The 14,657-nt window shown below is 35.4% G+C and overlaps 2 protein-coding genes across 3 annotated transcripts; both read right to left on the bottom strand.

The window, feature by feature from the left end:
- Positions 1 to 4,018: 4,018 nt before the first annotated feature.
- sertad3 (SERTA domain containing 3) lies at positions 4,019 to 9,251 on the bottom strand. The gene is made up of 2 exons (XM_027140267.2): positions 9,055 to 9,251; positions 4,019 to 4,870 (listed from the first exon to the last, which is right to left on the bottom strand). The coding sequence occupies exon 2, from the start codon at positions 4,860 to 4,862 to the stop codon at positions 4,221 to 4,223; it is 642 nt and encodes a 213-aa protein (XP_026996068.1). The 5' UTR covers positions 4,863 to 4,870; positions 9,055 to 9,251; the 3' UTR covers positions 4,019 to 4,220.
- A 216-nt stretch (positions 9,252 to 9,467) lies between these two features.
- blvrb (biliverdin reductase B) lies at positions 9,468 to 14,161 on the bottom strand. Of its 2 annotated transcripts, none has more exons than XM_027140269.2 (5): positions 13,933 to 14,158; positions 12,347 to 12,508; positions 11,639 to 11,728; positions 11,433 to 11,564; positions 9,468 to 9,927 (listed from the first exon to the last, which is right to left on the bottom strand). In XM_027140269.2, exons 1-5 carry the CDS (start codon positions 14,015 to 14,017, stop codon positions 9,773 to 9,775), a joined length of 624 nt encoding a protein of 207 aa, XP_026996070.1. In that variant the 5' UTR covers positions 14,018 to 14,158; the 3' UTR covers positions 9,468 to 9,772. The 2 variants fall into 2 exon arrangements, with proteins under 2 accessions (XP_026996070.1, XP_047678675.1); XM_047822719.1 differs by lacking the exon at positions 9,468 to 9,927 and adding an exon at positions 10,162 to 10,259 and having other exon boundaries at positions 13,933 to 14,161.
- Between the last annotated feature and the right edge of the window lie 496 nt (positions 14,162 to 14,657).

Here is a 14,657-nt window from a genome sequence, read left to right as displayed (position 1 = left end):
GTAATGCTGTACTAATATAAGCTATGCTTTAATTTTGATACAGACATAACTAGTGAAATGTAGGTCTACACAGTTAATACTTAAATACTATTTGTATTGTTGAATTTTGATGACGAAGCTATACTATATTATGACTGATGGCAAGTAATGGTTTATTGTACAAGACAGAAGATCGCATATGGTGAACAAAATAACTGGACTGCCTTGTCCAAGGTCACACGATGCTCCTACTCTCCAAATGGCGAGCTTTAGTCCATGGTTAGTACCTAATAAAGCAGCCTTTTGTTCAGATAAACATGTTGATGATATTTTGAAGTGTCTGTTAAAAATATTGTTATTATTAGCAAGCACCTGATTAAATCTGATGTTGTTTGATGTGCAGCATCAGTGACTCGTCAGAAACATAAAACACATTATTCTATTTACCTGTCTGATTAATGTAGGATTAATCTGATTATAATTGTTGTTAATGTAACTATGTGAGTGGGAACAAAAAGGGCTAAACTACAAGAGGGGAAGAAAGGATATAAATTAATACATAAAACAGTTTAATTAGTTTTCTGAAACTTTCAGTCATGTCAGAAGTTAATAAAGGAAATCTGGCCCAATCAGGACGGGACTTCAAAACTTTTCTTTTTGAAGTTAGTGATACTAAATAAAATGTTTCACGTAAACATTCCTGTGGTTTGACATTACATTAAATTAGAAATGACTTCAATTAAAGTGTTCATCAAATTTTAGCAGCAAAGTGAACAACTGCTGTTAAAAGAAATAATAAATGAACAATGACTGGCATTTATGTGGTCGTGTCTTTCTTTACTGGCTTGAACCATTGTTTGTGGACCTAAATACAATAAAGAAAGAATGACTTACATGTAAGGTTTCTCATAAAACAAAAAAAATTGACTTATGCGAATAATCTAGTACAAATTCAAGCAATGCTTTTTTAAGGCAGTGGTAGGTCTTAGTTTTAGGTCTGAGGTGTTTTTATAGTAGACAAACTACATGCAGTAGGACAGTTTGATAGACAGGTTGATAAGGTGTGAGAAATCCTTAGACCATAAGTTTGAAGTGTAATGGTAATGGTGTCCCAATCGATGATATATAGTATTCAAAAGGAGAACACTACTGTAGCAGTGTTGGTGGCATTTTTATACATATATGTAATATATGGACCTGGACAAAGTGTGTGCATCCTGCTTGAATGTGTATTGTAGCGCAACCAAAATTATACGCTCTTGTATTGACATTCATTTCCAGAGATGGCTTCAAATACCCAAAACCTCATACCCAAATGAAGAGTCCTATTGCTGAAAACAAACTTAGATTTGGAGATGTGATAAAAATACAATAACTGATTATGAACAGAGTTGTAAGCGGTGATGATTATGTTGTGTAAGTGAAGTCGGGACTGCAGCTACAGGTATGCACCGGGAAGGAGCTTCGTAAGACAACCTGTTTCCATCCAGTACACAGATAGATATCTTGCTCTTATCATATTCCCAAAGTATGAGGCTTTTTCCCCCTAGTAATCAAAACAAGCTTTTTGTTTAAGTAATATAAGTCGTGCTGTATGGACTTGTGCTTTTGTGACAAGTACTTAAACAATAAAAATTAGAAATACATATATTTTGCATCTCTTGTTAGGACCACTTGCTGTTTTACATTTACACAGCTACGCACTGAGGCAGTTTCCTCAAAGGACTTATTCCCTTACTGTGTACACATATCTAGCATAGTTGCTCTTATCACATTCGAGCGGTTCCCAAAGTATGATGCCACACAGAGTACGGCAGGGGAGGCAGAACAGGACGATGCCATTGCAGAAATGCTGTGAGAAATAAAGTAGAACAAAATGTAGAGGTTTATGAAATGTTATTTATAGAAGGGAATAGGAATGTGGTACTGGTGGTTTGTGGGTGATTTGTGGGTGATTTGCTTTGAGCAGCCTGAAATATTTTTCAGTTAGCAAAGGGAGACAGTTTTTTTTTTTAAGCTATCTGTTCAAGAGCAGTAGGTGGTACCTAAAAAAAAACAAACATACAAAAATTGTAACTCAGAATTTAATCATAAAATACATATTTTACACCATTGAAGGTCACATTCTCACACACACACACACACACACACACACATACATATATATATATATATATATATATATATATATATATATATATATATGCACAAGCTATTCAGGGTGACTTTCCCTTAATATTTACAGTAATTAATTAACAGTGTTGCATTGACCCAACAATTACCTTATTATAGTTCTGATTTTTTTGTCCACATAGATTTGTATGAACACTAATCAAGTTCAATGCAATAATGTTATATGATGAAGCAAAATTATTAGAAATACTAAAATAAATTCTAAATGAATAAACACATTTCAGGCATGCAGTTTATACAGTACTAAATAGGAGACTAGACCGTTCCATTACTCATTAGCTTCATTCGCCTCGCAACTTCAGCACAAAACTTAAGTACATTTCTAGCATAAAACATGTCTGGGCTGGAAATACTGGGTACACTTCATTCCTGGCCGACATATCACTTTAAAACAGAATGACTAAGTCATGAGAGATATTTCAAAAGCTATAAAAGTTGTAACAGTCTAATCGGCGTTATATGGCTTTCATTAGACATGTTTATAATGGTGAGAATGTTCATTCTCTAGGAACTTTGCATGTTATTAAAAAGAGGCACCTTTATCATGATTGTGGTACGTTCATTTGTCAACTTTACTCTGAGTAAAGAAAACAGAGAACCTGCAGGAAACCCATATAGACACCTTTAACATCTAAAACTGCACAGACGGTAACACAAGATCAGGGCTGAAGCCAGAGGCTGCTCTAGCATGCCACCCTGTGGCATTGCAAGACACACAGCTCAGCCCTAATACAATTCACTAGATCAGGTGTAGAAGGCACAATTCTTCAGTATAGCTTTATCAGTTATATACGAGTCTACTCATATATAAGGACGTGTCCAGACAGCCATGTTGAACATACTATAAACAATGTCAGAAACACAAAACATTTTAGTTAAGAGGATTTTTTTCTAAACATCAACCTCACTAACTTTTCATTAACCATATTGTCACAGTCTGGTTCCAGAGCCAATCCTCAGAACACTAGTCATGAGGTAGTATATATATATATGGGTAAACCATGGATTAGATACCAGGCCAGTGCAAGGCACCATGCACACACTCATCCACACCCAGGGGCAATGGAACATGGCCATCCACCTACTATAATGAGCAATCCCATGCAAACATGGTGAGAATGTGCAAAAAAGCTCTGCCCAGACTCTGGAGCTTTAAGCTATGCTACCCTCTGCATCACCAGGCCACCTCCAACTTTAATCTTTAAAATATAATTTATTTCCACAACAAGTACTACTTCTATATTATTGCATTTCTATGGTCTTAAACAGATAGAGGCTAGTATTTAAATCATAGGATTGGTTATCTCAAAGACAAAGCGCTGTATGGTTCATGTATATAGGTAGAAACACTGGCTCCCTATACATTCCTGGGAAAATAAAAATTAGAGGATAATTAAAATATAGAAACCTATAATGTTCTTTGGCTGTTCCTCCGGAGGTCTTGTCTGGGGAAAGTTTTTTGTAGAACCCTAAACTATATAGGGAGTACCTGGTCACGATGCAGTGCGAAGCTGTCTTACTTCATTCCCTACGTAGTGCACACAAAGATGTGGCTCTACAGTATATTTGACACAAAGCAAACTATATCAATTAGGAATGCATTAAAGTGTGTTACCAGATATTATTCATGCCCTGTGTAGTGTGCTTATAAGTATAAATTGCACATGTGAATTGCAAATAGTTCCCTACTTGACATATGACACTATATACGGTGAATTAGCCGTATTTCTTTCAACATGTAACAATGAGGGCATTATTTACACGATTAAAATATTGTGTACTAGCCAACATAGGTAGCAATGCCTTCCTTATGAGGGCACTAAACAGGAAGTAATAAGCATTCATATCTAATGTGGTACATATTTATTAAGTAGTGAGCTGAATGGCATATCGTTCCTCACTTGGACATAATGTGGAAGGTATTATTTTGTTCTATAGTATAAATTATGATTTTATAAATTGTGTGCTCATAGAGCTGCTATTTCAGAAACGTGTGGTATAAATATATATCCAACTAAATTTCAAATCTTTACTGGACCTGCAGTGCACTACATGGAGTGTAAAATCCCCATTTCATTCCCCAAGCAGGGCACACAGGGTAAATATTTCATAAATTCGTTGGCAGAAAGGTCAAAATTATGATCGGTCATCTCCCTTTCACATACAGAAGTACCAAAGTCCAATAACAAATCATCTAGAACACTGTGGTGCAGGTGATTAGATAAACTTTTGTTCGCACTCCTCTTGCAGGTCCAGTCCCCATTAAGATTTTCCACTGAGGCTAACGGTGATCGCTGAGGTGTGGATGAACCAGAGCTGCCATCAAGAGCTGTGTCCAGATTCTTTAAGATGGTAGTAATGGCGGTAGATAGAGACAGATCCTCCATGAAATCATCATCCGTATCTTCAAACCCTGCAGGTTTGCCAGGTTCCTGTCGGAAGCATGTTGCTGAACGATGTGTTGGAATTTTTTTCATAGGGTTCTCAATTCCACAAACAGCCTCCATGTGTGTTCTGGCCTGACGGAGTGTGTTAGTAATGAGGACAGAGCGGCGTAAGCTCGGCTCCACCAGGGCCTGATCGCGCTGGTACTTGTCTATGGAAATGTTCAACACAGACTGCAACTGATTCTCCCACCCTGGGTCTCTGACATGATCGTGGAGTTTTCGCTTCAGCCCCTGTGCCACCATTATGCACCCTGTAAGGACAAAACACAGAAGAACAAAGGACATTTTTTATCTTGAGGAATCAACAGAACATCATTTGTGGGCATAGTATAACAATATTTATGCATAACAATTTCCCTGTTGAACATGCACCCAAGCAAAACTGAAATTTGCACCGCATATCATGATTCATTTGCATACTTTATTTTTAAAGCAACACACGAGTCATTCACAACACAACAGGCACAACACTAATCATAGGTATTCTTCCGGTTTCTGAATGAACATGAGCAGCCTGACAAACCACATTGTTTATAATCACTTACCAAATAATACAAGTTTATCTGTTTTTTGTGGATATTACCAACAGTATGCTCCTATAACTGTGCTAAGGATCATTAAAAAGGATCTACATTTACGGCATATGGCAGAGAATACATCAACACTGGTTCACTAGGTTACAGACGTTGTTTGAAGATAAAATAATCTAGAATGATTAGGGTTGCAAAGGGGCGGAAAGTTTCCGGTAAATGTCACGGGCACTTAATCTGGGGAATTTTGGAAATATTCAAAATTGGAAACTTTACGGGAATTTACAGGAATTAATTGGAAATATAGGGAACTTTATATAAACTATATTATATTCAAACATAAATAAACATTTTGTTTGGTCATAAGCAGACATGCATGCAAGGTAATACAAATTTTAAAAATGATGTCTTCACTGATTTAATTGTAAGTAGAACTTTAATTGATTATGCTTTTGTTACTCGATGAAATAATAAACATTATGCCTGTAATAAACATAATAAACTTAATAATTGTAATTAACATTATTTTATAGAAGTTTTTTTTTATTTCTGGGGGAGTGAGTGTGTGGCGGAGGGTCATCAGATAATCTGTGCATGTGGTAACACTCCTAATTTACGGCTTATTAAGAGTTAGAAAGGTAGTTATTAAGTTTAGGTATTGGGTACAATTAAGAATGTAGAATAAGGTCATGCAGAATAAGGCATTAATATGTGCTTAATAAGTACTAATAAATAGCCAATATTCTATTAATATTCATGCTAATAAGCAATTAGTTAAATGACCCTAAAATAAAAGTGTTACTTTGCATGTTATGGAAGAAGAGAGCCATAATCCCTAATGCGCTGTGCATTACTCCATAACATAACACAGATCATTTCTTCAATCCTCCACACAAAATAGTGTCAAAAAATGTCCGTCATGGTGAGTATTTACATAGTTATATTTAAAACTTCCTTGTGCTTTGTGTAAGCCATTGTGCAACAAAAATATACCATTGTAAATACAAATACACTGACTGAACAGAAATTCAGGTGAGATAATAGAACAGAAATATTGATTTCACAGGTTTGTATTTGAGTCTGAGGATTACATCAGTTCACGAACGTTTTGATAAATATATGTTATCTTTGGTATTAAAGTTTATTTAGCAAATACCAAAAAGTGTTTATACAGCTTTTAGCCAGCCAGCAAATTAGATATGATAACTGTAAGCTAGAACCATTTCATTGACAGGCTAGCTAGCTCAAGCTGTTCTGCGCTTTCTTCTATCCTCTCTGCTAGCCAGTTTTATATTATTTAACAGAACTACAGTACTTGTCAAAAGTTTGGATACATTACTATTTTTAAGGTTTTTGAAAGAAGTCTCTTTTGATCATCAAGCCTGCATTTGATCAAAAATACAGGACAAAACAGTTTGTGAAATATTATTACAATGGCTTTCTGATTTAATATACTTTAAAATAGAATGCATTTCTGTGATGCAAAGTTGAATTTATCAGATATTACATATAAAATGTAATAGTATCACACAATATTAGTGTTTTTTCTTCGTCTTTTAAATAAATCAGGCTTAAATGTGTATAAGATACTTCTTTCAAAAACATAAAAATTTGTAATTTGTCCAACATTTTGACTAAATTATTGTATATATAAGGTTATAGTTTGTTTTAGCAAGCATGTCGATTGAGAAGTATTTATTCATCTAGACTATTTCTATTCATTTGCATCAATTGTAAAATTTTTATTACAAAATATTCCAATTGTTCAACCAATTATTTATGTACCTGTGCATTGCATTAGTGTTTTTCAAGCTTTTTTCCCCCAATCTTGTTCTATAGAACTATGAAACCACACACCATCTCATGTTTGGATACATTTCACCTCAGCCAGTGTTGTCAAAATGTCATTTAAAAATAAAAGGTTATATTTGTGTTTGTATATGATAGAATTAGGAATTTGGTGAACTTTATATAAACTAAGTTTCCAACGTGGGATATTTCCAAAATTCCCCAGATGAAGTTCCCATGGAAAGTTTCTGTAAATTTACTGGCAATTTTCTTCCCCTTTGCAACCCTAGAAGGGACTACAGAATAATTCACTTCCCATCAATTAAAATACATTTTGGCCTCTTAAATCACATGATTGATCAATGAGAAATGAAGAAGTGAGAATGAACAAACACAAACAAAGCCAGCAAAAACAAACATGTGGAAAAAGCAGAATGCAATATATATTAGATATCATAATTAATATGTTCTATTTGGTTATTAAAGGAAGATATACATGTGAAGTGTGTTCCTGGGGAGAGCTGTGAAGGCGAATGTATACATTTGGATTTGTGTTCCCTTGGGGGCAGCAGGAATGATGGTGTCTTCATGTGTACAATGGTTAACTTCAGATAATTAAATTACGTGATTCATAATGGATCCAGTCACAGTGTGACAAAGCTTAAGGCTAAGACCGTGCATCGTAAAAAGTGGTGGTAGAATTTACAGTATTTAGTCAATGTTTATTCATTTGTTCAGTTAATTAAATATTGTTATATTTTGACATATGACGTTATGAAAACTACATTCTTTTCTGAACTAAAATCTCTCCCTTTCAAGTTATTCTCAACTATAAGTCAATGTATAACATTTTAAAGTCTGGCTTCACCTGAAAGAAAGAAACTTTCAGAAAGATTCAGCTCCAATTTAATCCGAACACTCCAAAATCCTGACTGTCTAAACGCAAATTCTATTTATATTATTATTATTATTATTATTATTATTATTTAGCACACAATACACCAAGCAGAACATACAATGCTTATGAAAAATACATCAAAAATTTTAAGCACAATTATTCATAGCCTACAGCTGTTTGGGCAGCCAAGTGTGGTAAACTACCTCCATATTTATCTAATGCTATTTTGCAAAAGTTCTGGGCATGTTTTGAAAGTTAATAAAACATTTTACCATTTGGAGAGAAATATATTCATGGTTTCTTAAACTTGAAAGTATCAATGCATGTAAAGTTATGGAATTCTGTTTTTGGCCATGTGCCACCGTTCAACCGCAGTCAACTCTACATATATGCTTAAACTTAGTATAGACATTTGACAATTATTGAATATATTCTGGCATCAATGCTATACGGTGAGGTAAACCCTATTTGGCCAATGGATTCTCCCCCAAACCAAACAAAGTTGGAAGCACACAATTGTAAAGGACGTGTTTGTTTTTCTGTAGAATTACAGTTTCCCTTTATTTGAACTAAGAGGCCTAAATGTGTTCCAAAATGACAATGTCCCTGTGCACAAAGCAAGCTTCTTAAACACACGCTTTGCTAAATTTGATGTGGATGAACTGGAACACTGGCTGTACCCTAGGTCCTCATGGGGCTGAATGAAAAAATAGCCACAGATATAATCCAAAATCCACTGGAAATATTTTCCATAAGAGTGAAGGATATTATTAAGCACAAAAGAGGATCTATATCTGGAATAGGATGTTCAACAAGCACATACTGTATGGAGGTCATGGCTAGGTGTCCATATTTCACAGATGATTCTTGATTATGATGCAACAAAAATGGTGCCACTCAAGAGCCTATGTACATTGTATTATTTCCCAAGTTTCATGTCCCTCGATGAAGGTTACAGAAATCTATTTTAATATCCTTTATTCCAACTAGGGCTGGGAAATGTCACATTAGTTTCTTTACAAAAATACTGACACTATTGTGGTATCTTCCAAAATAAAATACAAATAAATACACTTTAAATTAACATAGGCACTTTGAAAAAGGTCATACACGCTAGTGTTGACTTAGAATTAGCCAAATATTACAGCTTTATTGCTGAAGTTAGCTTCAGTAAGTAAGCTTAGTTTGAAAACAAACGGCTGATTTTAAACTGACTTACCTCAGTACCGCGCGTGCGTGCGTTCGTGTTTTCCAGACACTTTCCAAACGTTTTAAACAAATTTTTAAACGGCAGTTATGTTTAACAGAACGAAATGTGAGAAACAAACGAGTTATTATTTTGTGCACTCGCATTCCGACAAAACCCGCCGCGCTTTGCTACGATAGGCCAGGGACGTTCCGCCTCTCAAGCGACTATTGGTTGTCACGATATAATCAGCTGGACTTCCTTGATCAAACAGCCAATCCCATATCAGGAGGCGGGGCTTGTCAGAATATAGGTACCGCTGTCTGCACTGGAATTTTTGTCTTTTGTCTTTCCCGCTTTTAAGAGGCGGCTCTCGCATGTGGTTCTGGGTAATGTAGTTTTTGTGCCATATTTGTCTTAAAATAATGAAATAAAAGTTTCCAAAAGCAAATAAACATAATTTTTTTTATTATATTTGTTTCACAAAATCAACATTTGTTTTATTTAAAAATTGTAATTTTTAAAAAATAAAACAACATTGTGCATCTAAAAAGCATTCAATCAACAAACTGCAAAATAGGTTTTAATCACAAATGATGATGTTTTTATATTGCATCATCTGTGTAATCATAATGATTCTGTTTATGTTACGAAGATCTGTTGAGATAACATGTTACAAAATCTTACTGTGTATAAATGTTATCATATTAAAAGAAACTGATAAATGAAGTTGCCTTGAATAGTGTGGAATTTAACTGTATTCCCCCCACAAGCCCACGGTCTTCCTGTCCCACTCACAGGTAGAAAGACACTTGATGAAGAAGTGACCCAGATCGTGTTTGGAGATGACTCTTCCTCGCAGCATGTTCTCAGCAACCATGTACTTTTCAGTCAGGGGATGGTTATCTGCAGAAGAGGAGATGTTCATGAGCATTAAACAGTAAATGTGCAAAAACATCGTTAAGCTGAGACAGAGCTGTACATTAGAGTATGTGGGTTTAGATTAGTACTCAAAAAATTATGTACAGGTGCATCTCAATAAATTAGAATGTCATGGGAAAGTTAATTTATTTCAGTAATTCAACTCAAACACAAACTTGTGTATTATATAAATTCAGTACACACAGACTAAAGTAGTTTAAGTTTTTGGTACTTTTAATTGTGATGAATTTGTGAGAGATCTGCAAAGTGGATGGCAACATCAACAGCCTGAGGTATCAAGACATTCTTCAAAGTTCCTGAAAGCAAAGAAGGTCAAGGTGCTCCAGGATTGGCCAGCCCAGTCACCAGACATGAACATTATTGAGCATGTCTGGGGTAAGATGAAGGAGGAGGCATTAAAGATGAAACCAAAGAATCTTGATGAACTCTGGGAGTCCTGCAAGAATGCTTTCTTTGCCATTCCAGGTGACTTTATTAATAAGTTATTTGAGTCATTGCCGAGACGTATGGATGCAGTCCTCCAAGCTCGTGGGAGTCATACACAATATTAATTATTTTTCCAATGCACTATGTCTTTGTTCTGTACTGTAGATTATTTCTGTTAAGTAAAAATTATTATTAAAATAAAAAAAGCAAAGTCTGACCTTTCTTACCTGATTAAATAATTAAAAATCAAAGCATGATAACACTTTATTTTGGTAAAATAAGTGTAATCTAGAGTAATCTGTAATCTCTGCCTTTCATATAAGCCACTTCTGATTCAAAATGATCAACAAGAAGTCAAGTTATTATTTGTTGTTCCTACAACTTGTATAGGTGACAAGAGTTTTCTCAGGGAGTGTACATCATTCAGACTCAAAGTAAGGGGCGCATTTGTTCAATAAGTCCAACCAATAATATGGTTCTACACAGCTCACACTCCACATTAAAATTGGAAATATGCTTCATTTGTTAATTGAAAAACTTCTCAAAAATGCTACATTTTCTTCATTGTATGACTCCTGACCCCTTCTTCTCTAGTTCCAGCAAACCTTGCATTCATATTGAATAAATTTGCTCTTGTAAAACTCAACACCAAGTTTCATTCAGTAAGGGGCATTTTCTTTTAATAGGTGCAACCAATAACATGCTCCATCACAGCCAAAGTAATCCCATGTTTTACACAGGTGGGACTTAAGTGCAGGAGAAGTACGAGTCAGTACATGGAAGTGAATGAAAACACCATGTCTACTGAAAAGTTCCGTTCAAAACAACAAATTCTTTCACAAACAAAACCCCCGGTACGGACTATTAAGAGAGGAAATATTTTATACACAGTTATATCTACTGAAAACATTTTACGATGTTTTTATTTTTTTATTTGTCACCTGTCAGTATAATGATCTATTAACTCAACTGTCAAGACGATGAGGTTTAACTCAACACTGTAAGTCTTATGTCACAGCGTGGACTTGGGTAGTATCCATTACCTGCGATGTGTGGTGGCATCACCGCTACATAATCCAGTCCAGATTCCTTCAGCAGCATGTACATGCGCTCATGATCTTCAGTGACTTGAATCAGGCGAGAAGGAACCTTTGCTCGGTCCCACAGCAAAAACGCTGTGAACAAAGAAAACATATTGATTCAACAATTCATGTAAATAATGATATTCAAACACATAAACGAGTCATACCGGACATGCAGGCGACCACTTTGCAGATGCCGCGGGATTTCATAGACTCTAGGATGTTCCGTGTGCCCTCAGACATCATGGTTGTAGGACCTACGGATCAGACATCATCATATAAAAATAACTGGCTATTGTTTAAAATATCAGATTTTACGAACATTATAGTATAGTACAATTATTTATTGTGTACGGTGATTGTGACAGTCATATTTTCAAGTCTACCTAAATATCATGCCTGATGAACAAAATGATGAACAGACTGCAGGTATGCCTGGTTCCGTACATTTAGAAATGAGAGCTGTACATTTTCAACTAGGAATGAGGATATAGGAAGTAGGGAAAGACAGCTGCCGACCACTTTAATAGGAACAGGTTCATAAGACAATTTAAATGTTTATAATCATCATTACTATCCACATTGCTATCTAATATGAATCACGAGAGCTGGGCACCTACTTAAAAATGTTTGCGGAGACAGATGGTTGTCAATTTGACACAAAGTCCGTGCTTATTATGTACAAAGTCCATGCTGAGTGATGATTAATTAATGATTTAATACTAATGGCTTATATCAGATAACTCGCTTGAACTCATGCTCTATTCTGTCTTCTAATACTTTATTGTAAATAGTAGCTATGCACAACCGCCCAGTTGCAAATAAAAATATTTTTATTTAATTCACTACAAATATTTTTTGCGACCCTAACTCACCAAGGTCACTCCTTGTGCCCAAGACAATGATGACAGCGTCCTGGCCCTCCAAAGTCTTCTTCACATCCTCTTTGTTACAGACGTCTCCCACTACAATCCGCGAGGCTTTATGGTCAGCAGGCAGCCTGGACGGATCCCTCACCAACACGGTCACATTATAACCTTTGACAGAAAAATCCAGACAGATAGTAAATAGCTGCTAAATAAACCCTAGTGTGTCACTTCATCATCAACCTGCATGGAAATGGGGCTTTTTAGACACCATGAAGGGTAAAATAGATAAAGCAGCTCTTGGGACTTTTTTTAAAGATACATTATTATGTGTTTATTAGAGCAGGGCAATAAGTGAAAGTATAATAATGTAATTTCTTTTTCTTTTATTAATGTTAATTCAGGGAAAAAATAAAACTGCATTGTGGCACATTACAACAAAAGTTGTGCTTAAAACTGTACTTTTAGAGTAATTAGTTCGAGGCTCAGTGAGATGTAATGTACTAGAAAACCCCAGAAGATGTGTTGGGTAATCAAAAAAAAAGTTAATAGGATTTACCACTGTGCTGACCAGGTTAAAATACATACTGAAGGTGAATGAATGAAATACATTTGTTGGATTATATTTACATTTCTTGTTTAGTGATAACATTTAAAATATCTAAAATAATTAATTACATAAAAAATAAAGCAATAATACCAATGCCCTCTGACAGATACTGCAAATTTAATGTGGACCACCCTCTCTGGCCTGGACAGATAAAAAACTAATCTGATTGCTCGGTCTTATCACTGTGGCCTGTGCTGTGCACCGTGACTCAACAAAAATGTGTTTCAAAAACTTCTGCATGAAAGCTGATCAGAATAACCAATGAAAATAAGGAAGAAAAGAGGAATCGATTCTGCATCACAGTCCAAAATCCCAAGTATTACATTTAAGAAACACTACATCTGTTGATGTGTGTCTTCAGATCTTGCTGCATACACTGTAAAACACTGTTCTGTTGGTTGTACTATTCATACAGTCATACTGATTTGGGGAATTTAAACAACCAAACTTCAATACAAGATACATTAAATCGCTTTGCATGCTTGGGGATGATCCTGCAGAATTTGGACATTTCTATCAAAATATAACATCAACTTATTTGTTAGTCTAATATTATCACACTGCATATGTGTGTGTGTTTGTTTGTTTATACTGTATATACGTATACACACACACACACACACACACACACACACACACACACACACACACACACACACACACACACACACACAGCAGGGGCAACAATAATTAGCCAACCTTTATTTCCAACAGAGAATATTGGCCATAAGATTTTAAGCCATAAGCCATTAGTTTAATGCAAAAATTGTAGTATATCCGTATGGTTGCATTTTAACTAAAGTTGCAACTAAATAACTAAGGGGTCAAATTTTAAAAATTAGTTTCAACACTTACTATTAGTAATAAGCTAATGATTAGACTTGTGATCATATGTTTACAGCAGACGTGTGAATGACGTCTAAGTGCTGCAGGTGTTACTCAGGTGCTCATGTTCATGTTAATGTTGACATAAAATGGCTCTTACCTGCAGCCGCTGCAATAGGTAACGTCGCCAAGCCAGTCATTCCCGTCGAACCAAAGATCGCCACGTTTTTTATCGAATCAGACATTTTTTCCTGTGACTGCAGGCTAGATTCCACTTCAATCGAACAGAACAGAGCTGTTATAAGCTTGGCATAAGCGCATCACTTATAGCTATAACGCAGCACTGCAGGTCACGTGAGAACAGCTGTGCACAGGGGACGGGGAAACGAGTGACGTCATTCAAGGAAACGGAAGCATATTTCTACCATAACTGACTTATGAGCCCACGTGGTGTGTTATGATTATAACACTTGTCAGTGTACAATCACGACTGCTTTGGGTTTTGAAAATATAGTTATTTTCCCTATATAAACAAATGTTCTGAGCACTGTTTAGAGATTTAAAAGGAAAGGATAAAATCGTAAAATATGATTATTTGTCCACTTAAGCTTTTGAAATATTATAGCATTGTATCAAAATGCCTAATTTCCATGTATGACTCAATGTTAGACCACTCATTAGAGGGTTATACATCTTGGGCCACTAAAATCTCTCCAAAAAGTTAAATAAAAATAACTTCCGAAAATGTCTAACAACATTGCAATCTTACAAAATCATCTTCATCCATAAATATATATAACAGGTAGCACAAAATTGCAAATTTTTGAATATGGGCTACATAAATATACACAGTTCGGGGCCACTATTTAAGGGGCTAAAACATTT

The sequence above is a fragment of the Tachysurus fulvidraco genome, chromosome 13 (genome assembly GCF_022655615.1).
Source record: "Tachysurus fulvidraco isolate hzauxx_2018 chromosome 13, HZAU_PFXX_2.0, whole genome shotgun sequence".
NCBI classification, from domain to species: domain Eukaryota; kingdom Metazoa; phylum Chordata; class Actinopteri; order Siluriformes; family Bagridae; genus Tachysurus; species Tachysurus fulvidraco.
Note: the sequence above shows the minus strand (reverse complement) of the source record. Positions and strands in the feature narration are given on the sequence as shown.